Source organism: Coenobita brevimanus, chromosome 78 (assembly GCF_032717465.1).
Source record: "Coenobita brevimanus isolate Jiangsu-jjx chromosome 78, ASM3271746v2, whole genome shotgun sequence".
Lineage (NCBI taxonomy): Eukaryota > Metazoa > Arthropoda > Malacostraca > Decapoda > Coenobitidae > Coenobita > Coenobita brevimanus.
In genome coordinates this window covers 24,015,560-24,041,623 of record NC_137031.1, presented here as the reverse complement: position 1 = coordinate 24,041,623, position 26,064 = coordinate 24,015,560, and the positions used below count along the sequence as shown (strand labels likewise).

Sequence of the window (26,064 nt, the reverse complement as noted above, 5' to 3'; positions counted from 1 at the left end):
CTATAATCAAGCAATGATTACTTTATGCCGGCTTACTTCGCTCGATTCTCTAAAAAGGAGAATTTATAAACTTTCTCAACAGTACACAGCAGAGACTAATTCCTCACAATTGCTGTTTATTGGTACTGTTAGGCTCTGGAGAAAGTGACTTCACCCCTGACAATAAATAACTAATACTATGAATGATATCAGGTACTTCCTGATGCGTTAACTCCTAGAAGGCACAACGGATTTTAAGCTTACAGTAACACAACAAGACTGGCCCAAGTACCAGTTATGAATAGCAATGCGTTTATGCAAGCTAGGAGCTATAACTAGAATAAGCTTAATTATGGAGAAATGAAACACGAGTTTACATTATATTAAGCTCAAAGAAAAAGAAGTTAAATTTATTGATTACAAAGGAATAAATTTAACGTTACATTTCAAAGTGAATTCAAATAAAGAGATCGCACTCACTCACTCACTCAAAAGCTAAATTCTTAAACCTATTAAAACAACATGCGGCGCAGCCGGCCGGCATGTGAGGGAACAGCACCTTAACTAAACTCTTAAGTCTAGGAAAACGAAAAGAAAATACTGGTCAAAGAGTGGACTAAGCGGTGACTGGGTGTCGTTACTGAGGAAGAACACTGCACTCGCTGTCTCTTGCCAATCAGCTATGTGGACGGTGGGAACTAGGCGTCGTTGAGGAAGGACACTGCCACGCACAACCTACTTCTGTGGCGCTCAGATCTTGACTAACTCGTGGGAAAGAAGGGAGCACTGTGGCCTCATTTCTAACGGCTAGAGTGAGCGAAACGCACCCAAAACAAATCGCTCAGTGGGAGCGCTAATGTCTTGCACAAAGACGATCACTTATGACAGTGAAAAATTGATTTGAAAAGACTCCCGACCGAATGAGCGGTTAACTGAACAATAAACTGGGATTCCACTAGAGTTCGCGGTTTCCCACAAAAGCCAATGTCACTAGTCGACTCGTGACACTGCTATATACATTTATTTTTATTATAGTCCTTAACCCTAATATTTACTTTAATCTGTACACTTGAAGTAGGATATAGGCCTGTACAAAGGACTATACTCTTAAATCATAGATTATTATAATACTAATTTAAGCAATTTTTTTTTTTTTTTTTTTTTTTTTTTTTGCTTCTATCACCCAGTTAGACAGCAGACAGACAAGAAAGGGCAAACTTGGCTCCACTCCCCAGTTTTCGCCAGATGAAGCTTTCAGACACGTCAAGTGAGTTGAGTCAAATGATTACTTTCTTACCAGAAGTGAGAGGGTGAGTGGGTGACGGAGTGTCACTGTTTACTGAAGAAGAACGAGAGTAATTGTAGTGCTGAGAGTAAGAAACATCGTATTATTACTTGATATTACACAATATACCCAGGTGGGCAGTCTTGCATGCGAGTGTAATAAACTGTGGCATTTATAAGAACAGCTGCTTTATTTCATATTAAACCGAACTGATATATTAGCCAAGTCGGGTTTTATTGGAAACACAAAGTCACCTGAATGTAGCGGTTGGTTTTAGAATCAGAAACAAATTTACCTGCGCCCTAAGACCTGGCAAATGAGAAGCACGCGATGTGGTTAGAGAACGCTTTGAAAAAATAAAAAAATAAATAAAATCTGTACTGCACTGAGCATAAATTATACACCATTCATTTCCACATGCCCCCTCCCCCCTCACCCTAACCACAATCCCGGCTAATGTCACTAATATCTCTTTCCCCTCGGTCTAGCTTTTTTATTCCCTGACATCTCTCATGTTACAAATGCTATAACACACATTTCTGCAGGGTATCCTTCCCCGCCCCAGGCACGTCACGCACCAAAGTTCCAATCCACCCACTCCTTCCTTTGTTCGGCTGTTCGGCATGCTTATTTCATAACGCAACGCAGGTCACGCGGTCAACAAAAGCTCTAGTCAGACAGTCAGGGAAAATAAGTTCGGATATTCTGTGCTGCATCATATATATCATTCTCTTAATGCCGTCACTATAGAATGCGCTGCTTTTTGGAATAAAGTATATTTTTCTTCAAAACGTAAACTGCTGTTTCCTCTAGAATCTAGATACATGCGAATTTCTTTTCCTTCACCCCGGAGACGTATTTTGTAATTCATTCTTCTGATATTTCAGATGCTTATTATTTCCGCCAAGGGGGTTATGTTTTTGCCGACGTTGGTTTGTTTCCTTGTTTGTCTGTCTGTCTGGTAGCAATTTCACTCAAAAAGTTATGAATGAATTTTGATGAAATTTTGTGGAAAAGTGGGCCATGGGCCAAGGACGAAATGGTTAAATTTGGAGGCGGATTCGGATCCGGATCCGGAGTATCCAGCACAATATCTCCAAAAGTTTTCTACGAATTTCAATTTAATTTTGTGGGAAGGTGGTTCATGAACCAAAAAAGAACCAATTAAATTTTGGGACCGATCCGGATCCGGATTCTTTTTAGTGACACTGGCATTGGTGGAGGTATGCGCTCTCTGGGTGTTTTCTAGTATTAATAATATAAAAGACGTTTTGAAATAGGGGAGTTAGATGTTGCATTCAATGACCCCATCAGTTTGAGAAACATTTCTTACGTTCAGTAAACTCTCTGGGTGGAAAGAGAGAGAGAGAGAGAGAGAGAGAGAGACAGACAGACAGACAGACAGACAGACAGACAGACAGAAAGAGATTATCTTTAACTCCTTCATCGCGAGGTGTCGTTTCAAAACTGAATGTATTCATCTGGGGAGCGATAATGTAAATAAAAAGAGAAGCAAAGCGAAAAACATCATACATGTATAATAATGCAATCTTGTTGTAACCCCCTTCCCTACGCAGAAAAGAGTCGTGTAGCGTCAGAGGATGCATTATAGTCCTTTGGCTGTATAGGGAGGGTCGTGTGCATGAAATGTGCCCTAAGTTGCTCTTCACATTAATAAACTATACCATTAAACATTACAAAAAACTGAGGGTAGACTTTTGTTAGACTGGCATCAGGTCACAAAAGGAGCTTATCGCGTCGCCAAATTTCTTAAACCAGTAGGATTAAGAAAAGTAGAAGGCTTACTTATATGGCATTTTAATACCTACAGTATAACAAGAAAAAAAGAAACATGCACTTTATATGCTAATATAACTTGCAGGTACTAAATATTCCATGTATATAGAATCATACTTAATTACAATGCAACTTATGTACATACATAAGGCACCATCACCCCAAATAAGTAAAAAACAATATATTATTTCTTCCTTTCTTTGGCAACGACATTTGTACATTCAAAAGTTCCCTGGCCACTGCAAGTGCATAATCATTACTGGTATATGAATATTTATTACCACTTACTCATGGCATTTTAATAACAATATCTAGAAAAAAAAGAAAAAGAAAGACGGATTTTGTGTAGCTAAAAAGTTCACATGCTTGTATAACATGCAAACAGGGATGGACTTTATGTAGCTAAGTACTGTAGCTCACATGCTAGTATAATATACAGGTACTAAATATTCCTTTTATAACTATACTTATGATGTAACCATTCGCTTTAAAAAAAAGTACGGCAAACTCACCTCAGTTAAAATAATAATAATAATAATAATAATTCTCTCTTCCATTCTGTGGTAATGACATATGTACATTCAAGAGATTTTTTTCATAACTAATTTCTCACCTCTTCGTCACTGAGGAGGGTGGCACTGTTCAATGAACTGTCTGGATCGTATATTTCTCCTCTACCAGTGTAGGTTTTATAAACAAAATTCTCTATCTTCATCGACAGAAGTAATGCATCTCTTTGTAAAGGAAAAAATATATAATCTTTTACCATACCTGTCTAAGTAAGACATCTAAATTTTACATACATCCTAATGGATGACTGCAGTTTGTGCCAGAATCAAGCTTTTCCTTGTGATATTTGCAAAACTTACAGCATGGTTTTTCTTTCCTTCTACAGGTGCACCTAATATTTACACATTTTAGACAATTGCAACACATAGCGTACTCTTCCCGTATAGGTCTGAGTCCTACTACTGGCATTAAGAGTTCATCAACCTCCTCAAATCCAAAATGAGTGGGATCTAATGACTGTGGTTGACTTGATAGAAGAGAGACCATCTGCTAAGTTGCATAATATGCTCTCAAAATATGTCTTATGGCATTGCTAGTTGGAAGTAGCACCTCTATATTCAACCCTTTACTATGATTGTTCATATGATTTCTTAGTTGTTTCATAGTTTTGCATTTGGTCCCATTTTTCTGCACCTGTGTAAGGTATTCCTCACTCATTTCAATCATCTTTTTAAGATTGGAATCATCAGTGCTTAGTCCAAAACCCTTCTAGAAGTAGTCCTGGTGTGCTGTCAATGCTGAACATTTAGTTCCCACTTTACTTGTGTAATCACAACCTGTTAAAGTGTGAATAGCAGGCAATACATTACAGAGGTCTAGTCCTACAATAGAAGCCAACAAGTGTATAGGAATATAGCATATTGAATCACCGTGACCCTTTTTACCCAAAGCTCTGAAAGCCCAGAAGATTTAAGCTCATCCCAGTAGTACATTAACATTACAAAAATATCAGTGTCAGGGGACAAAACTATGATCTTGGAGGTTCCTTTCTGACCTGCATACATCACATGAGGATTTATACGCTGATCAGCTTCTTCACTGTCAACATATAGCTCAGGGATGACTGTTGAAGACTATTCAAACACACCTTGGAAAAAGCACTGCCCTCTCACCTGAAATGTGACTTATTACCAAACATACAGACGGAAATTTTTCATTAGCTGTAGTTACAGCTTGTTCATGAAGAAAGCACTGAAGCTTTTGTTTGTTTTTACTGGAGCACCAGACTTTGTCGGTTTCTAATGGTAATGGCGTCTCTTCTTTGATCTTATTCAGTTCAGTGGGAGAAGTGATCTGACGTCTTCTCCTTTCAGAATCTTTGATTGACTTATCATTGTATGAGTCAAACTCTATCCACATCCACTGCAGCCTTAGCTGCAGTGCATGTGGATAGTGAACTGAGTGATTTTATCTATTTGAAGGATGGATTGAAACAAGGCTGTGTCATGTCTCCACGGTTGTTCAATCTGTATATGGATGGGGTTATAAAAGAGATGCAAGGTAAGGCAGTTGACGTTGGAGCGGCCCTAGTGAGAGAGGGCAGTGTTTGGCAACTCCCTTTACTATTGTTTGCAGATGATACTGTGTTGTTAAGTGAAGACGAAGGAGAGCTGCAAGGCTTGGTGGATGAGTCTGGGAGAGTGTGTAAGAAACGGAATCTAAAGGTGAATGTAGGGAAGAGTAAAGTTATGGTTTTCGAGAGAAGTGAAGTCAGTGAATGTAGACTGAGGTTGGATGAGAAGGAATGGAAAATGTGAGTGCGTTTAAGTATTTGGGTAGTGTGATGAGTAAGGACGGAAGTTTAGAGGGTGAAGTACTTGAAAAGGTGAAAACAGCGATAACAAACAGGGAAGTGAGCATGGAAGTAAAAAAAAAGCTACTACATGACAGTATTGTGATACCAACTCTGACGTATGGAAGTGAAGCTTGGACCCTGCTGGAGGGACAGAAGCCACGAGTGAGAACAGTGAAAATGAGCCATTTAAGAGGAGCATGTCGAATCACATGGAGAGACAGACTGACAAATGAGGCAGTGAGGGAGCGTTATGGTGTGGATGTGGATGTGATAAGAAGTGTTAGGAGAAGCACACTGAGGTGGTTTGGCCACATGAAGAGGACGGAGCTTGAGAGACTGACGAGGAGAGTGTGAGTGAGATGGAGGGGGGGAGAGGGAGGGGTAGGCCAAGGATGAGATGGAGGTATGGAGTGGAGAGGTACAGTATATGAGAGAGGTGGGTGTGAGCTGGGAGCAGAGCAATGAAATGACGGGGGACAGGGCGACATGGCGGCTATTTGTTTGTGACCACCCCTTACGGGATTAAGGCGTCTTGCAGTGGATAGATAGATAGATAGACTGTATTACAATGGCATCATTATCGATGTATAGTACAGAATTACGTAATGTAAATTGTTATGATGAAATTTTATTGTACTCATTACTATACAACTGTAATTAATATTTAGGTTATATTACAGATTGAATGTCTAGTACAGTTAATATTGTGAAGATAATAAAGTACCATATGGTTAACAGTTGTGTATTTCATCATAACTTACTAAATCATTATGTAGGTTGTGCATGTTTGTATAGTAAACTGATGAATAATTTTCATAGCTATTCAGCTCATCATAATGTAGGTCCTGCTTTGCTGTTCTCATTTCACGCAGTATGGCTTGTATTGCATTAACAATATAGGCTTTCTTGTTCACTTTTTGTATACGCCGCCCATGATTGTCGGAATTTGTACAATACAAATGGAATCACAGCACAAACTATGTCACAATTATTTTTTTCCCACAAGGGGGCAAGAATGGCATCCACAAGCAGACCCTGTGGTTCTGCAGGTGCACCTAGACTTGTCATTATTGGTGACAAAATGAATCACAGATTATGACTGTTTGCTGCAAAAACAGAATAATAGAGAATATTAGGGATACTGTAGAGGCAGTAGTCTTCCATTCAGACGAAAAGCTATGGCGATGTTATCACCATAGATCTCCGTTTGAAAGTGGTGGTAGTGTCGCATAGGCGTTGCCAGCTGTACGACAAAGGCCAAGAATGCAAAGGTGACATAGAGGGATAGGGCATGGCCAACGATTTCCAAATGGAATGGACTGTAGATATCAGATATCTTTTTTTTTCTTTTTTATATAACTTTCCTCGATTCATTGTGCCTCATATGCTACATTTAACATTCAAAAGTCGGCACTATGATTGGCCAACTTGAAAGCAAGGTTTGCCCTAAGTCCGTAACTTGATCCTGACTTTGTGAAATCAGACTTGAGCCTCGATTCTACATATGGCTGGTTCAAACAGGTTGAGGCCGACTTGAGTAAGCCGTTAGCCTGGGTCTGAGACTGTCCCAAGCCCGACTTCCAAGTTCCAAGTCCGACTGAAGCCTCGTTCTAGCATTTGGGCCCAAGTCATACAAACGTATGAGCATAAACCCGCATCATTATTCAAAGCATGCCATACATAGAGCGCCATAAGACAAAATATACCAGTTACATTCTTAATTCCAACTCCTTCATTATCAAATATACTCTTTTCAACTTAACTTGGTACAGATTTTCGTCGTTTTGCAGCCCCCCCCCCTCTCTCTCTCTCTCTCTCTCTCTCTCTCTCTCTCTCCAAAGCTTATTGATAGAAACAGGATGCTACGGCTCTACATCCCTCCCACAGGGTTTCTTTGTAACTAGCATCGTATCCTAGTGTTACTGTTTTGTTACAATTCAGCATTTAATACGGAGAGCTGCTGATTTATGTGTCCAGGTAAAGTGAAAAGAGTACACCACATTAGCAGACTCTCACAATATGAACCAGTACACAAGGGGTCGGCAACCTAGGGCCCGTGGGTCTGACCCGGTCTGTAAACCATATCTGACCGGCCCACCAGCATGCTCCACATATTAATGAAAATATCCCCCTTTATCAATTTTTCAGTAAGTGAAAATATATGCAACTTTACGCTGTTGCAACCCTCCAATGGACCAAGCACTCCCCCCCCCCAGACCTCTCTAAGTCTGTTCTTTTAAGAGTGGGCGTAAGGAGAACGCCTTGAGGACACATAACCTGGACCCTTCACATTTCTTGCCCAGGTCACTTTGAAATCTCTGGATTTTTTTTTTTACTTAATCATTATTAAAAAAAAAAAAAAAAAAAAACTACTTAAGACAGCATTCTACCCATCAAAACGCACCAGTTCACTATAAGACACATAGCTATGTGAAATTTCATGACTCTATAGTAAATACTTTCTGAGTTCTGGCCCGGAAACGAAATCTCTGCGCCCGGCCAACCGGCCTGCCTCCCAGCTCAACGGATGGACACCTGTTGATCAGCATTGCCGGAAATCTGCATTCTTTCTGACGTCATTTTTCCACACGTTCTCGTTTAGTGGCCAAAATGATAGAAAATTTGATGTTTGTACAACTAAAATGATGTATGTTACACACGATAATTGCAAGAGTAGCTATGAATAATGAATTTCAACATATCCTGATTGATGTGCACGGATGTTAAATGGCTAATATACCAAAATAAATCATTATTACATGCTGAAAAGTAACGAAACAAGAGACATTCACATCTAAAAGATAATAAAAAGAAACTAACGACTTTTACATTTATTAGTCCATCCCTGCACGATACATGAATCGGGTTATTCACAGTCAGTAACAAAATAGCTGTTCTGGCGTTCCTATTATAGATCATAATTATATAACCTAATCCGTGAAGTCATTGCTGGCCATCATACTATGCCAAACTCGTTTGCAGTTCAACTATACAGGATTTACTTAGAAATACTTTTGCTGTCCCTCAGCACTTTTAACTATGACTGCAAGCGTTTAGCATTTGCCTTGTAAATAATTTACTAAATAATATATTTGCAACGATACTGCTGACCGAGTGCAGAGTGACAATGGTCCACGATGCATTCTTCCTTGTTTTAAATGAGTATTATGCACAAACGATACATTTTCAATCGCTTCACACTGATAGATATAAATAACAATATAGGTTAATGTGCCTTAACCATGTCAGAATCTCATATATAGCACAAAAACAGCATGGATGGGTAGCGTGGAAATTTTTGGCACTGGTGTGGAAAGACTTCCGTCTCTCCCATATCTAGGTCCGTCATTCATTTGTTTTTCCACATTAGTAGACAATTTCAACGAAACGACAACTCTGCCATTGATCCCAGTGATAACAACACCCTCTTCTGACTTTGTCAGGTGGAGTGTAGAAACAGTAAGTTTTACTGGCTGTTAATCAATATGGCAAGCACTGTTTAGTTTGTTAGAAAAAGTGTGTATTCGAACTCACTTGAACTCAGAGTAGGAGGCTGTGACGTTCTGTATCCAGCGCTCGGTGATGATTTTTTTTTTAAATTAAGGTTATTTCTATAATTTCTAATGCATTAATATCATGAAAATAGTATTAAGTATAATTTTTAGGAAATACTTTGATTATTTCAACTACACACACACACACACACACACACACACACACACACACACACACACATATATATATATATATATATATATATATATATATATATATATATATATATATATATATATATATATATAATCGGGATATCATAGGTGAGCAGTGTGTGAAGAATGATGAAGGAAGGGTAGTGGTGAACAGTGAGGATATTAAAGATGCATGGAGAGAGCATTATAACCGGTTGTTGAATGAGGAGTTTGACTGGGACAGGGAAGGTTTGGAGCCAGCAGATCCAGTGTCTGGCCCTTGGCCTTTGATTGATACTGCTACTGTGAGTGAGGCAATAGGCAGGATGAGGGTGGGGAAGGCAGCAGGTGTGTCTGGGTTGACTGCCGAAATGTTGAAGGCCTCAGGCGATATAGGGGTGAGTTTAGTCACTGACCTGATAAATAGGATTATTTACGAGTGTGTTGTCCCAGATGATTGGCTGAAGAGTGTAATTGTAAATGTGTATAAAGGGAAGGGTGATACCCTGGAAAGAGGAAATTATAGAGGTATAAAGCTTTTAGATCAGATAATGAAGGTAATGGAGAGAGTTTTAAAAGGTATGATTAGAGAAAGAGTGAATATTGATGAGATGCAGTTTGGGTTTATGCCAGGTAGGGGGACCACTGATGCCATATTCATTGTTCGACAGCTTCAGGAAAAATATATTGGTAGGAGAAGGGATCTTTATTTTGTTTTTATTGATTTGGAAAAGGCCTTTGACAGAGTCCCTAGAGAGGTGGTGAAGTGGGCAATGAGAAAGCTGGGCTTGGAGGAGTGGTTGGTTAGGGTGGTTATGTCCATGTATGTGGGTGCTCACACCCAGGAGAGAGTGAATGGAGATTTGAGTGATGAGTTTTCCGTGAATGTTGGTGTGCATCAGGGGTCAGTCTTGAGTCCCATGTTGTTTATCATGGTACTTGAAGCCCTTTCACGTGACTTTAGAAACGGACTCCCGTGGGAGTTATTGTATGGTGATGATTTGGTGTTGATTGCAGAGAATGAAAGGGAGGCGGAGGAAAGGTTTAGGAAGTGGAGAGATGGTATGGGGCAAAAGGGTTTAAGGGTAAATGCAGATAAAACAAAAGTGATGATATCTAGGGTTGGTGGCGGTACTGTCAAAGACGAGGGAGAGTGGCCATGTGCAGTTTGCCACAAGGGAGTGGGAAGTAATTCCATCTTGTGCGGTGTGTGTGATAAATGGGTGCATAAGAGATGTAGTGGTATCAGAGGAAGACTGCGAGATAATGCTGATTTTATGTGTATGGCGTGCCGGGGTGAGCAGGTGGAGATCGTCAGACGTGAAAGGATTGAACTTGCTAGTGAATCTCTTGAGTGTGTGGAAGAGTGTTGTTATTTGGGAGACATGTTGTGTGCTGGAGGTGGGGCTGGAGCTAGCTCTGTGGCTAGGGTGAGAAGTGGTTGGAAGAAGTTCAGGGAGCTCTTGCCTCTCCTGACATTAAGAGGGCTCTCCCTACGTGCTAAGGGGTCTTTGTATGCAGCATGTGTTAGGAGTGTAATGCTGTATGGCAGTGAGACTTGGGCAGTGAAGGAGGAAGACATTCGCCGGCTCAGACGTACAGAAATGACAATGATTAGGTGGATGTGCAGTGCGTCCCTGCGTGCAAGGCCTGGAGGGGCTGGGTTTACAATGGAAGAGTTGAGAGGTAGGATGGGACTGGAGTGTATTGGTGTTGTGATGAGGAGAGGTAGATTGAGGTGGTTTGGACATGTGGAGAGGATGGGGGATGATAATTGGGTGAGGAAGGTGAGAAGTGTTAATATTGGGGGTGGGGTTATGAGGGGTAGACCGAGAAAGACATGGGACGAGGTCATTAAGTGTGACCTTAGGGTTAAGGGACTGAACAGGGAGGCTGCAATGGATCGTGCAGCGTGGAGAGCCGCCATTAGGTGACCAAGGCCGACACATGCAAGCATGTTGGAGCCTTTAAAAACGAAATGAAACGATATATATATATATATATATATATATATATATATATATATATATAGATATATATATATATATATATATATATATATATATATATATATATATATATTAGTGCTGTCTTCTTCTTCCTTAGCCTTTATCATTCTTTTTTTGTGCCTGCCCTCCTCTCTTCCTATTTCTCCCACCTTTCCTGTCACTTGTTATTGTTTTTCTTTCCTTTACAGGTGGCTTTACATTGAGTGACAAGCCAAATGGCTTCCTGTAAGCCAAGAAACCATTTACAACGCTGGGTGGTAACCATATACCCAAACCAGACGTGCTCCCTACGTGACAACAAGTGGGTTGGTGGAGGGTTAGTGCCCCTCTCCATGAAACAAATAACTCAAAGTCAAATGGCCACCCTTTACGGGATTATGGCGTCTGGCAATATATATATATATATATATATATATATATATATATATATATATATATATATATATATATATATATATATATATATATATATATATATAATAACAGAACAGAGCAAGGAAAAACAAATGAAATAAAAAATAAATAATCCATACACCAGATTACTGGTGTCCTCTGTTCATAAAATATCTGTAACAGTTTGACTTGAACAGCTGTAGGTTGAAGTTTGGAGGGGGAAACAACTCTAGGGAAGCGAGTTCCAGAGAGATGCAGTTCGAGGAATGAAAGAATTCTGATAGGCAGAAGTTCTGCAATATGGCTGAGTGACGTTCCAGTCATGAGTGCTACCAGATGCCCATGTAGCACGTGGGAAGGCAAGGAGAGGTGGCACAATGGTCGCAACTTCGTCTGAGCATTTAACATGAAAATATCTGTAAAATAATGCAAAGAAGGCAACATTCCTTCTTACCTGTAGGGGAGGTAGTTTATTTATAATAGCAGGGTTGTTAATAATTCCAACAGCTTTGTTCTGAATTTTGTCTAGTTGTTTTAATGCAACCTCTCCACATCCATTGCACAAGGGTGAGCAGTATTCAAGCTGAGAGTGCACATGACTGTTATAAATAATAGCTAACTGCTCGTCAGTGAAGAAGTTACGGACTCTGTACAATAATCCAAGTTTCTTTGAGGCGGTTTTAGCAAGTGATCTGACATGAGAGGTCCAGCTGAGGGCACTGTTAAGTGAGACGCCAAGAATTTCAGTACTTTTGGAGATGGGATTATTAGCTGCATTGAAGGTAATATATGATTCTGGCAATATTTGTCTATCAGTAAATTGTATATACTGTATTACTAACATTATATGAGACAAGGTTGCTTTGTCCTCATTCATTGATTATAGATAAATCTTCATTTATGGAGATGGCTGTACTGAGTTGAGATATTAGACTTTGTAAATGGATGTCTGAATGTGAATGAACTATGAAGTGTTGAGTCATCTGCATATGAATGGATGGGGTTGCTTGTGACAGATAAGAGATCATTAATATGAACCAGGATAACTGTTGGGGCCAGAACTGATCCCTGCAGCACGCTGGCGTTAATTGAGTGGAAATTGGAATATACATCATCTGCCCTTACTCTTATTTTCTGTCACTGAGTTACGAGGAAATCAAAGGAACAAATGACGTTAGTCCATGGCAAGGGAGTTTGGACAGCAGGGAACGGTGCCAAACTCTGTAGAAAGCTTTAGAAATATCAAGGGCTATTGCATGAGTTTCTCCATGTTTCAGTGAAAGTTATTTATTTATTTATTTTTAAAAATAATTGAACAGAGGAAGGAAAAACAAATGAATAAAACAAAATCCATACACCAGAATACTGGCGTCCTCCATTCATAAAATACCTGTAACAGTTGGACTTGAACAGCTGTAGGTTGAAGTTTGGGGGGAAACAACTCCGGGGAAGCGAGTTCCAGAGAGATGCAGTTCGGAGAATAAAAGAATTCTGATAGGCAGAAGTTCTGCAATACTTTTCTAATGCATTTATTTTATATAAATTTTACGCAAAATAATTTTATGAAAAATGCTTTGAATAATTGTTGTTCTTATTAACTTGCATACTTCTTCTTTCTCAATACATCTCTTCTCACTTTTATGTGGGGTCGATGTGTCTGACTGCTTTCCTCCACCTAGTCCGGTCATACACATTATCTCTGACAGCTCTTTTTCTCTCAAATCCTCCGATTCGATCTTCCTCTCCTTCTCCTACCCTGCACCTCCATCCATCACTCTTCTCCCCACATACATAATTATGTCTCGTCGCTTCTCATCACGTGGACGGACCACCCCAGTCGTCTTCCATGTTCTTTCCTAGCTATCTTCACTACCTTCGTAGTTCCTTCTATTCTTTCATTCCTGATCTTATTCATTTTAGTTGCTCCACACATCCATCTAAGCATCTTCATCTCCGCAACATCCAACGTCTCCTGAGCTTTCTTCACTGGTCGTGTTTCAGCCCCATACACCACTGCTGGGCTCACTGCCGTCTTGTATACTCTTCCCTTGACCTTTACACTTATTCTACCATTACACAGAACTCCCAACATCTTTTTCCAGTTATTCCACCCTGACTGGAGTCTGTGTGTCATCCTAGTGTCTAGATATTCTTCCTCGGCCACCGTATTATAAAATCATTATCACCATCATCATTATTATTATTATTATTATTATTATTATTATTATTATTTTTATTGGAGGAGCAGGGTGTAGTCTTTAACAAAATCAAAACATGTGGCCCACCAGCTGAGTCAGAGCAGTTCCGGGCCCCAGTCCATCAAAGGTTGTCGACCCCTGCAGTAGGCTACACCGTCAGAGAGAGAGAGAGAGAGAGAGAGAGAGAGAGAGATCGCAATTCGTTTTGTATTGAAGGTGCTATCTTCATACAGTTCTTCCTTAGCAATTTATTTTGCATATTACGCCTTCACATTTTCTTGTACATTATTTATACCATTAATATCATTACAATTTCCACAGTGTTCAGAATAAGTTGCTAAGGAGTAGGTATAACGAAGCCTCCTGTGTTACTTATATTACACACCACTTAAAGCCACTACGAAACTTATATACCTCCTTACGTGTGCCTTACAAACAGCAGTAGTAAAATATAAGTAGGCAGAGGCAACACAGCACTCAGCATAGTGACAGGCGCTTAAATATATGACTAAAAATTCTTCCTATATTTCAAATTTGAGTCAATATTTTCATCAGTTTTTCAAGGCCCATTAGGTTTCGTAACTCCTTTTCGTTTGCTAGTTATTTTGCTAAGGGCACAATAACAATTGTCCTCTAAGGTATATTATCGCTTAAACATCTACATAGTTTGCATTATTAACATACAGGAAGGTGATGGCGTTCAGTATGCTGAATAGTCTTTAATACTGTATTGTATGTTAAGTATAGTTTTAACACTGAACTAGTTTGAAATAATAATATACAGAAAATACTGGTGTGTAATATCCATAACAAATATCTAAATTAGTCCTAATATTGTCTTGTAACTCAAATAATGTTTCAATAGTACTTCGTTTGCACAAATATAATAATAATAATAATAATAATAATAATAATAATAATAAGGCCCAATATGCAGAAAAATCACCGTAGGAGGAGACATCACGAAATTTCTAAAGCCACTGAAAATGCGATGCTCGATGTCCTCTTACTAGGGATCTTCGTCCTTCATGTAACGTTGTCTTACAATACAAATCTTGCTCTCACGTTTCCTTCAATAGAAATCTTCCTCCTTCACCGAACGTTTCCTGTAAATTTCAATCTTGCTCTCGCGTTTACTTCATCATAAATCTTCCTCCTTCATTTAACGTTTCCTAAAAATGCAAATCTTGTTCTCTCAAAATCTCCTCTTCAGTATTAATCTTCCTCCTTCATCTAACGTGTGCTAGAAATAAAAACCTTGCCCTCAAAACCTTTCCTAAAAACTCCATCCTAACTTATCCATACGCGGTCCCTCTGAGCCGTATTGTAGGTAGCATAGGAGGCTTTGTAACACCTCTTCCTTAACGATTTATGCTGCATACTATGCTTAACATTCTCTTTTATGGCACTTATTTCCCTTTAACGTTAGCATATTTACCTACATAACACACAACGCGGTACTCAGATGTAATGTGCAGAATGAATCGCTAAGGAATGGATGTTAGGAAATCGCCAGTGCCACTTACAACACAACACGGATACAAAGCCTGTCATTGAATCCTCAGACAACACAGGGTGTGCTGTGAAGCGTGTGTCAGATTGCAGTAGGCTATTCTTGAACTAATTTGGGGTAAGGGATGCCATTATGTCTATGTGTAAAATTTTCAACCTTTATGAAGCTGCATTACTGAAAATCTGAAGGGTAAAAATGGTATTCCGTACAATTACCCCATAAGGTCTTCAGTACTTGAACTGGATGACTGACTTGGATACATAATGGTTTTGCATAATTATATTACCTTAAGTTGGCCAGGCCTCGCCTCCTGAAATCTGACACACGCTTAACTAAACATCCCATACACACTGCCAGGAAGCGACACTTCCATAAAGTACCGTACACTTGAGAGCCGTAGGAGAAGTTATGGCTCAACCGTCAACACTGTTTAGTAAAATGTTCACATGATGCTGGAAAAAAGTATGCCCCAAACACAACAACGGGACATATTATGGCGGCCATAAAGATAAGACGGACACGTATGGAAAGCTGAGACGAGCAATTAAGAACAAGAACACTGACATATATACTGTATATTATTTGGGGGGTCATTCAGTATTTATAAACACTTCCATCTTTATCCTTGGCGGATTTGTCCACAACCTAAGCTGTCTGCAGAGTGCGGCTGCTTTGCTTCAAAACTTAATTTTATTGTTATTTATTTATTGGTTTTATACTTTGCTGTTGTGGCCCCAGGCTCATACGGACGAGAACTCAATGAAATGCAGGGTGAAATTGCCCTTCTCTATTTTGCCATCCTCTTTTCGGAAAACAGGGAGGGAGTTGTGGGCCGTTTGTGTAACCAAGTGGCAGTCACATCGTTATTTCGATGTTCCCACGTAAAGGCGTCCCCCTCTAGCAGCCCTGGGCTTGTTTAAGCTGTGCTGGCAATGTTTACTGCACTGGAACTTTACTGGTTTTCATTAGTTTCTTTGTGTGAATATTTTTTTTTTCCAGTCTCTGCTAAAAACATTAAGATGCCAAGTTGTGTATTGTCTTTCATTTACCGTATATTTTTTGTCTGCTTCCATTCAGAGATTATGGGGTGAAGCCTAGTCTAAGGTAAGCCACCTCTAGAGCCTCACACATGCCACACATTCTTCTTTCTCAGGCTAAGGCAGTTAATTATATTCCATCCCAAATTAGAATTGCACTCGGCCATGAGTCACACCCTTCCACACTTACCTATTCTCCCCCAGTCTAACTGTACTGTAGTCACTCTAGCTAATATCATTTCAAATTAGACTTACTGTGTCAGGTGATGGAGTCAGAGTAAGAGAGTATAGACGGGTATGGAAGTGTGTGAGTCGTGGTCGAATTATTCTTCTGATTGGATACATAACAGCTGGTTCAGATGAGTTATGGCCCACTTTTTAAATAATTTCAAACCCTCCTGAACAACTGAATACACCAACAATAATATTTCCCCTAACTAACCCTCCTTGCTTCAAAATAATTAATTCGCAAAATTTCATTTGGTTTACCACACTATTTTCAGGTTTCCCTCTCCTACCACAGCTATCATGTTATATCTGAGCTAGCCAGTGAACCACTTCAGGCTACAAGAGACTCGTTTACAGTGGGCTCTGTCTTTGGATATAAGTATTCTGTTAATCTGTAACCAGTCTCCTATAACTTGTAAGTGAACGAGAGGCTGTATGTCTGCCTGAGATGGGGCCTTATGATTCTGACTACATACACGGTGCTTCATGTAGTTCACAACCCAATTCTCACGTGTTATGGGGACGGATCAGCTAACGTTACCCAGTGTGTGTGTATCCTGCATTATTTTCTACATCTCAAAGTCATTTTTGTGCATTATATTCACGGCTTTTGTCCGTCACTGATTGAAATGCATATACTCGTATAAAAAAAAAAATCGTTTTTAAAATGTCTTCACTCATCACAAAAGTAGACTCAGCTGTACCTGCAACACACGATGGGAGAGCTCAATAAACGAAACACGCTATATAGTATATAATGCATGGTGCCGTCCCCTAGCCATGAAAAAACATTTTAAAATCCTCCAATAATTGTTTTCATTTCATTCCATCTTTCGCATATAAACTAATATTAATTTCCTTAGCACGATATATTTCGGAAGAGGGTATATCACACACGGCTGAAAAATGAGTCATGTGATTATGTCCACTGCATGATTAGAATTATACTTGCGCTATTGAAACTGGATGCCCGAAAACTTCTTCAGTAGATTACTTGCAAGACTTTTCAGATGTGTGACATAAAATGTGGCAACTTTGCAATGTAACAGCCACACGTCATCGAATAAGTGCAATGTAAATCTTGAATGACCCCTCATGCAAAAGACAACAACTATGATTTATATTGCACACATAAATATATATGTATGGGCAAAATAAAATGTCTTTTTAGCTACATTCTTAGGCTTCAATATCGACTCACGAGAAAGTGAGCAGGATTTTTATTCCATTATTCCCAAATATCACTCCCTGAAACTTTACACCCACCCTTAGAAAGAAGGAAAATAACAGTTTATTTTTGAATATCATCACATCTTAGAAAAATTTGTTGATCCCTTCAGCCTGATGACGTATCATTTTTTATTCTCACAGTTTCTAGACGATTATATTCACCTCAGGAGAGGCTTTTCGAAGTGAAGTGGTTAGATAGAGCCTTCATCAACTCCTTTACAGTTAATGGGTCATCCAAAATTGAACAAAATCGTCCGGCAGTAGCAACAACAAGATTGGATAATACGTCAATGAACTGAAGGGATTACAGTATGACTAGTATAAGTGTTTTTCTTTCTGCGATGAATGGCAGAATTTTAAAGACAGGAGAAAGTACGCATAATCTGTGCACGACGGCAGATGAGCTGGTTAATGTAGTGTTTATACCATACAATATGTGATATAATTCACATGACGTAGAAAGTCACACGCTACTTCTATAACCTGGAACTGTATATACCGTCTTTTTATATGTAAGGTGTCCATGATACGATGTACTAACTTCAAGAGGTAATTCTTATGCTGATTTTGAGGATATCAACATGGGTCCAGCTCTCCGTCGCTACAGAGCTACAATTAGTATGGGTGAATTATGAGGGACACCATCTTCTTCCAAAAGTCCACCAGGAATTGTAGTGTCATATCGCTAGTACATCAAGTCCTAAGACACCCTATGTGTGTGTGTGTGTGTGTGTGTGTGTGTGTGTGTGTGTGTGTGTGTGTGAATTACAGTTTCTTCATATTGTCTGTAGGACCCACAGGAAGATATAAATTGTTTGAAACGTGTGGAAACACGCCATTACAGCAATACCCAGTAACTCTGTGGAAACCGTCTCCAAGAAAGTCACAAAAATAGTTATCCTTGTGTTTTCTTATGTATAAAGTTCTTTGGTGGTGCCACAGAGAGGTCTAGGGTCAGTCCCTGGTCCGTTATGGGGTGCATCTGTTAGAGTATATTTTCTTTGTTTAGTCACTGTCTCTGTCCTCTTCTCTTACGGTTATATAACCATTTCTTTTTCATAATGCTGTAGAATCAGCCTATTCATCAGTTTAGCTACATAGTTAAATAACCGTTTCCATTTTTCTGTATATACTTTAACAAGTTTCTGTTTTGTTACCGTATGTAGTATATCGTTGTTTCACTCAATTTCGCAACTGTATCTAGTGAAATCACAATTTCTTTCTGTTTGCTGTAAACTGTCCCAAATTACTTGTTTTCCTGGCAAAACTCACCTGTTCTTAACAAAGAAAAACATCAAGAGTCAAAGTCATTCAATGTTACATACGAGTATGAAAATCCAGGGAAAGGATATATATATATATATATATATATATATATATATATATATATATATATATATGAGTAATAAACGGTACACAATTCCGTCCCCAGAGGCACAAGTGTAGTTCTAAAAACATCAGCACTTTTATCTTCGTTGTGACGGAAGCACGGCGTGTCCAGGGGCTATAGTTTTTTCCACATAATTTAGCACCTCTTCTTAAAGATTTACTTTAACATACAGTATTTCATCCTTATATTCTCTAATGAACTATTTTTAATATCTAAATAACAATACAGTTTGCATATAACAGACGAGAATATAAACACACAATATGCCAAAAAAAAAAAGAAAAAAGAAAAACGGGATGAGGTGCTAGAAAGTCAAAAGAAAATGTGGTCCGTATTTTAAGTGGCACAGTGGACAACGTAGCACCCCTTTCACAGAGATTTATTTTGTAAAGAACACCTTAACATTCTATTCAATGTCTTTCTTTTAATATCGAGATAATTTGTATCAGTGACATACAAGAGGATACTGCGATGCAATGTTCAAAATGAATCGCAAAGAAAGAGATATTACTAATCTCCAAAGCCACTTATGGAATACCACCCTATTGCCTCAAGTGAGACCTGGCAGTAACAAGGCCAGATTCACTTACAAACTGACGATTAATTTCCTGTTGTAACTGGGAGCTGTTTTTGCTGGAAGAAGGATAGAGAAGGCGTGATTCTGATCGCCTCTCCTTGTCCTTCGTGCACAGACAAATCCAGGTTGCTACAGGGTTGGATCGTAAGTTTGTTTGTGAATCTGGACCCAGTGCCACCCGCCAGCATACACACCTGCCTCATCTACTGGCCACACCTGCAGGAGCTGAAGGTGCCAGGCGAAGGAAGCTGGTGCGTCTTGGGAAGATGTAGATGGAAAGTTCTAAGGGCAGGTGTGGGATGCAGGGCTAGTGCGGGTGTGGGATGCAAGGCTGGTGCAGTTGTGGGATGTAAGGCTGGTGCAGGTGTGGGATGCAATGCTGGTGCAAGTGTGGAATGCAAGGCTGGTGCAGGTGTGGGATGCAAGGCTAGTGCAGGTGTGGGATGCGAGGCTGGTACAGGTATGGGATGCAGGGCTTTAGGAGGTGTGGTGTTGGGGCTGCTGAGGGCTGGGATGGCACAGGGGGTGGCCTAGGGACGCCTTCAGAAAATCTTAGTCAGGGAACAATTGACAGCATCAGGGCCAATGCAGCAGGCAAGGAGACCAAGGTAGGCCTGGCGGTACTCTGAGGACATGACCACATAGATAAAGGGGTTGATGCAGGTGGTAAGGTAGACTAATAGTAACCCCAGGATGTTCAACACAGGGTCGTCATCCTTGCTGAACGTCTTCACCAGCGTGATGGGCAGGTAACACGCCACAAAAGACAGGAAGATCACCAGAATCATCTTCAGCAATCGTCGGTCCTTCGGGCTTAATGCAGTCTGCTGAGTCAGCAGTGATCCCTTCCGAGCCCTGCGAAATGTCCCACGCAACTGTGAAAATGCTCCCTCTGCTGATTTGTTTGACTGCCGCTGCCCCGCCCCATCAGTCCCATCTGAGGCAGGTGAGTCTGGTGCACTTGGTGGATATATTCTCATGGGGGAGGCCACCACCGTTCTCTCTACCAAAACATGGCCAGACAGGCCATTGACCTCAGGCCTGAGCAGAGTTGCGCCCACCCCTGGGGAAGGTGACCGACCTCTGCCATCCCCGTAACTGTTGACTGGGTGGGTGGGGGTGGCACCGACTTCCAGGATCTCCACTCTGACGGAGTTTGAGCTGCAGGAGAGCTTTACCAGCGTTTCTACCTGCAGAGGCTCGCTTGGCGTGTGCACCCCTGCCTCACCCTCCTCCTGTAAGTCCGTATCCCCCTCATCTTCCATACCCAGCTTTTCCCCTTCCTCCGGCTTTCTGCAGCCAGTTGGTTTGCTATTGGTGGTGATGATGCTCAGTCCATGGGAATGGCTTCGTTTGTCGGCACAGTGCACGATGCAGAAAATCCTGGCGTAGCAGACACAGATGGCCACGCATGGAAGCACGAACGCAAACACAAAGAGGAATTCTTTCGGTGAGCGTCCAGCAGTATCCGGCAGGATGGTGCACGAGCCAATGGTGGGGTCCAAGCCAAAAGTCCCCCATATCTTCAAGACGGTGGGCATCAGCGCTCCAAAGGCTCCAACCCACGTCGATACCACCATCAGTGCCAATAACGTCCGCGTGTACAACCTGAAACGGTAAGGGTGTTGTCAGTAGTGGTGGTAATAATGGCATAGCACTAACGGTAAGGATGTTGTCAGTAGTGGTGGTAATAATGGCATAGCACTAACGGTAAGGGTATTGTCAGTAGTGGTGGTAATAATGGCATAGCACTAACGGTAAGGGTGTTGTCAGTAGTGGTGGTAATAATGGCATAGCACTAACGGTAAGGGTGTTGTCAGTAGTGGTGGTAATAATGGCATAGCACTAACGGTAAGGGTGTTGTCAGTAGTGGTGGTAATAATGGCATAGCACTAACGGTAAGGGTGTTGTCAGTAGTGGTGGTAATAATGGCATAGCACTAACGATAAGGGTGTTGTCAGTAGTGGTAGTAATAATGGCATAGCACTAACGGTAAGGGTGGTCAGTAATGGTGGTAATAATGGCAAAGCACTAACGGTAAGGGTGTTGTCAGTAGTGGTGGTATTAATGGCATAGCACTAACCATCAGGGTGTTGTCAGTAGTGGCAATAGTGTTGGTAATGATTGTGTGACACGTTTGGAAATACATCTCTTTCTTCTGCCACTGTGGATTTTTTGTATAGCATTTCTTGTTCTTGATAGTGTTACTCATTAGCCGACGTTTGTTCTAATCTGACGGGGAAACCTAAGCTAAAAATCAAACTTAAACAGGCTTAGAGGTGATCTGACTAGTAACTAAGAAGATATATTCCTATCTCATAACTGAGTCTCATCGAAATACATGCAACCACGACTCAGTATTCAGGTTCTGAGAATGGCCCCGTTTTTGTGAGAATACCGCACGGGTTTGCAGCAGTATCAGCGGCAAGTGCATGGTGGTGGTGTGAATTACCATATAACACGCCTCTCGCTCTCTCTCTCTCTCTCTCTCTCTCTCTCTCTCTCTCTAAACCGACTCCTGATATCACATTTAAGCCTGAGTTGCGACACAGTTTGTGGAAAATATTGACCTGACGCCGCCTCTGTGCCCATTGAGAGAGAGAGAGAGAGAGAGAGAGAGAGAGAGAGAGAGATCAACTTCTTCATGGGATGGGTCATTATTAATTGCTTCATGCTGTGAGGCTAGTGATTATAAACTAATTATCTATTGATCATTCTATCTATCTATCTATCCATCTGTCTATCTCAGTGTTCCCGGAGTTTGTGTATTGGTGTATTAATTCTACCTTTTCCCTTTGTATCTGGCAGCAATAATCTATGCTGTTACGCTGACATAAACACTTTTTTTTTTTATTTCCTGCCATTCATTCACCCCTCCGCCATCCTGCCTGTGAGAGAAGCAGGATTACCCTTACTAACGTGTCACAGAACACAACTTTGATAGCTATATTTTAAGTAGCATTCAAGATCTCATAAAACCTGCTTCTTAGTGACTTATGCGTACTACACTTTACTTTTCTGCGGCATGTATCAGTAACATCTAGGGAGATATAAAAAGTTATAAAGATAAAAATAAATCGCCGAGGAAGAGGCATTACGAAATATCCCAAAGGAGCCGAACTGTGACCCAGAATTATATGCTTCCCCACACTAACGCAATATAGAATATAACCTGAAGGTATGCATTCTCAGTGGCATTAGGGACATCGGCACGCCTGTTCCTCTGCGATTTATTCAGTGTATCACATCTCAGTTCAATTTATGTGTGATATTGATGCAAACTATGTAAGATTCTAAAATGACATACATGCAAGAGAATGTTCAAGTGTAATATACGACATAAATTGGTGAGGAAGCGGTGCTATGGGGTGTCCTGTGCCATATATTCATATGCAAAAGAATGTTAAGGAGTATTATACAAAATAAATCGCTAATAATGAGGTGTTAGGAGGCGTGCTGTGCCAGCCACTGCCTTTGCCCACCTGTGATAGAGTTTGGGGTGTGCGATCATGACGTATCTGTTGATGGTGATGGCCAGGACGGTAAAGACGGACACGGCCACCAGTCCGTAGCGAAGGAAGGGGAACAGCATGCACAGGAAGCCCGTGTGTACCCAGGCGCGGTGCACGAACAGCGAGGCGGCCAGGGGCAGGTTGAACACTCCCAGCATCAGGTCTGACAGGGTTAAGTTGACGATGAACACAGCAGTGGCGTTGTGCACCTGTAAACACAGAAAGAGAGAAAGAGTTAGAGCTGAAAAGAGAGAGAGAGAGTTAGAGTCTGTATGAGTAAGAGAAAATGTGAGAGAAAAATATAAGTCAATCATTAGGCCAGACAGGCTCAAGGTGATGAACACAACACGACCATGGTACTGTCGTGCCATATATATATATATATATATATATATATATATATATATATATATATATATATATATATATATCTATATATATATATATATATATATATAGATATATATTGCCAGACGCCTCAATCCCGTTTGGGGTGGCCACAAACAAATCGCCTCCAAGTCGCCCTGTCCCCCGCCATTTCACTGCCCTCCTCCCAACTCACACACCCCTCTCTCATATACCTCTCCACCTCATACCTCCATCTCATCCTCGGCCTCCCCCTCCCTCTTCCCCCCTCCACCTCACTCACATACACTCTCTTCGTCAGTCTTTCACCCTCCATCCTCTCCACATGGCCAAACCACCTCAGTGTGTTCCTCATAACGCTTCCTATCACATCCACATCCACACCACAACGCTCCTTTATATCCTCATTCGTCAGCCTGTCTCTCCACGTGACTCCACAGGCTCCTCTTAAATAACTCATTTCCACTGCTCTCACTCTTGACTTGTGTCCTTCCAACAATGTCCAAGCTTCACTTCCGTACGTTAGAGTTGGTATCACGATACTGTCATGTAGTAACTTTTTCACTTCCATGCTCACTTCCCTGTTTCTTATCACTGCTTTCAAAGAACCAGCAACCTTTCTTCCCTGCTGTACCCTTTCAAGCACTTCACCCTCCAAACCTCCGTCCTTACTCATCACACTACCCAAGTACTTAAACGTATATATATATATATATATATATATATATATATATATATATATATATATATATATATATATATATATATATATATATATATATATATATATATACAGTATATATATACAGTATATATATATATATACAGTATATATATATATATAAATTAAAATTCCCATTGTTTGTTTGTGAACTCAAATTAGCCGAAACAGTGCATTACAGCGCAACAATGCGCTGTAATGCACTGTCAATCAATGTGCCTAAAATGCGTTAATTTAGAAAATGATTTTTAAAAAACTGGGTGCATCGGCCTCCGGTTACCAAAAAATGTTGTTCAGTAACACACGTCCCATATCCTATATTACACGGTAAATGAGGCAGGACATTTCCGTGGAGTTTAATGTTCTGAAGGAAGAGAGAGAGAGAGAGAGAGAGAGATGAAAATGAGTCAAACACTACGTCAAATAGGGTCAAGTTGTTAATGAAGGCAGTGGTTGCATTGTGGACCTGAACAGACAGTCAGCATTAGAGCCATATAGTGTATTAGGAGTGTTTAATAGAAGGTCAAGTAACTGATCTCCATTTATTCCATCTTGGACTAAAACTGCCATCTTTCCACCCTCAATGCTGACTTGTAACAAAACATGAACACTGGAGTATGATGCTAGTCACGAATAGGGAAAAGATGTAGATCCATAGCACTGCCTGTTTGTCACTGAGCTACGTGCATTAGGCTGCAAGAGGACGTAAATCTGGAACACGTCCAGGTGAAGGAACTATTTGCACTCTCCCTCACTCGCGCTACCTTCCTAAATCTGCCTCACTCTCTCCCTTCCTCGGTAATCCCCACTCACCCTCACCCTTCCCCTCTGACACAAAGCCATAATAACCTAAATGCCAGTCCAGACTTTAACACTGGCAGGCAGGAACGTGGGCGTAAGGCAACAAACAATATTTTCAATAGATTACTTCTTCTTCTACTTCCTGTTCTTGCTCTTCTCCTTCTTCTGCTTCTGCTCCTCTTCCTTTTCCTCCTCCTCTTCCTTCTTCTCCTCCTCTTCCTTTTCCCCCTCCTCCACTTCCTCCTCCTCCTTCTCCTTCTTTTTCTTCTTCTTCTCTTCAGCACTCAGACTGTAAACCGTGGCATCAAACAAAAATAGCATGATATATAAAGTAATGAAAACGAAGGTCATAATTTGACTGACTTGGAGACACGTAACACCACTTCCTTAGCGATTTATTCTGTACACTACACCTAATATCCTCTTGCATGTTAGTGATCCAAGCCGCGTCAACCCTATACACTCCCATCAAGTACTGGCTTGTTAAATACTTGCTGTTTTGATCTTCGCTACCTTCACTGGCTATTAGTAAGCTTTAGAAGGGGTGTGTGGTTGTGAAGGGGCTGATTAAAACGAAGATTCGTATTCTTAGCCGTTAAAAAAGGTCCCTAACAACTTTTCCTTAGCGATTTTTTTTTTATAGTATGGTGTTTTTTTTTTTTTTTTTTACAATGGCAAAATAGAGGAAGGAAAAAAAAATCCATACACCTGATTACAGGTGTCCTCCATTCATAATAAATCTTTAACAATTGAAATTGAACAGCCGCAGGTTGAAGTCTGGGGGGAAGCCACTTTGGGGAAGTGAGTTCCAAAGAGATGCAGTTCGGAGAATGAAAGAAATTTGATAGACAGTAGTTCTGGAATATGGCAGTATGATAGTCCATTCACGAGCACTACCAGATGCCATGCATGGAGGAAGGCGTGGAGAGGTGGTGCAATGGATGCAACTTCGTCTGAACATTTTATCTGTAATA

The 26,064-nt window shown here is 40.6% G+C and overlaps 2 protein-coding genes across 2 annotated transcripts in view; both read right to left on the bottom strand.

Annotated features, from left to right (window-relative positions):
- The window catches only part of LOC145408750 (uncharacterized), a 38,824-nt gene extending 25,215 nt beyond the window's left edge, over positions 1–13,609 (bottom strand). The window contains exon 1 of the mRNA XM_080279406.1: positions 13,391–13,609. Coding sequence (XP_080135532.1) covers positions 13,391–13,609 — 219 coding nt within the window. The remainder of the gene's footprint in view (positions 1–13,390) is intronic.
- A 6,623-nt stretch (positions 13,610–20,232) lies between these two features.
- Positions 20,233–26,064, bottom strand: part of LOC145408749 (G-protein coupled receptor moody-like) — a 176,982-nt gene continuing 171,150 nt past the window's right edge. Inside the window, exons 2-3 of the mRNA XM_080279405.1 lie at positions 23,173–23,411; positions 20,233–21,298 (exon numbers count right to left, since the gene is read on the bottom strand). Coding sequence (XP_080135531.1) covers positions 20,233–21,298; positions 23,173–23,411 — 1,305 coding nt within the window. The remainder of the gene's footprint in view (positions 21,299–23,172; positions 23,412–26,064) is intronic.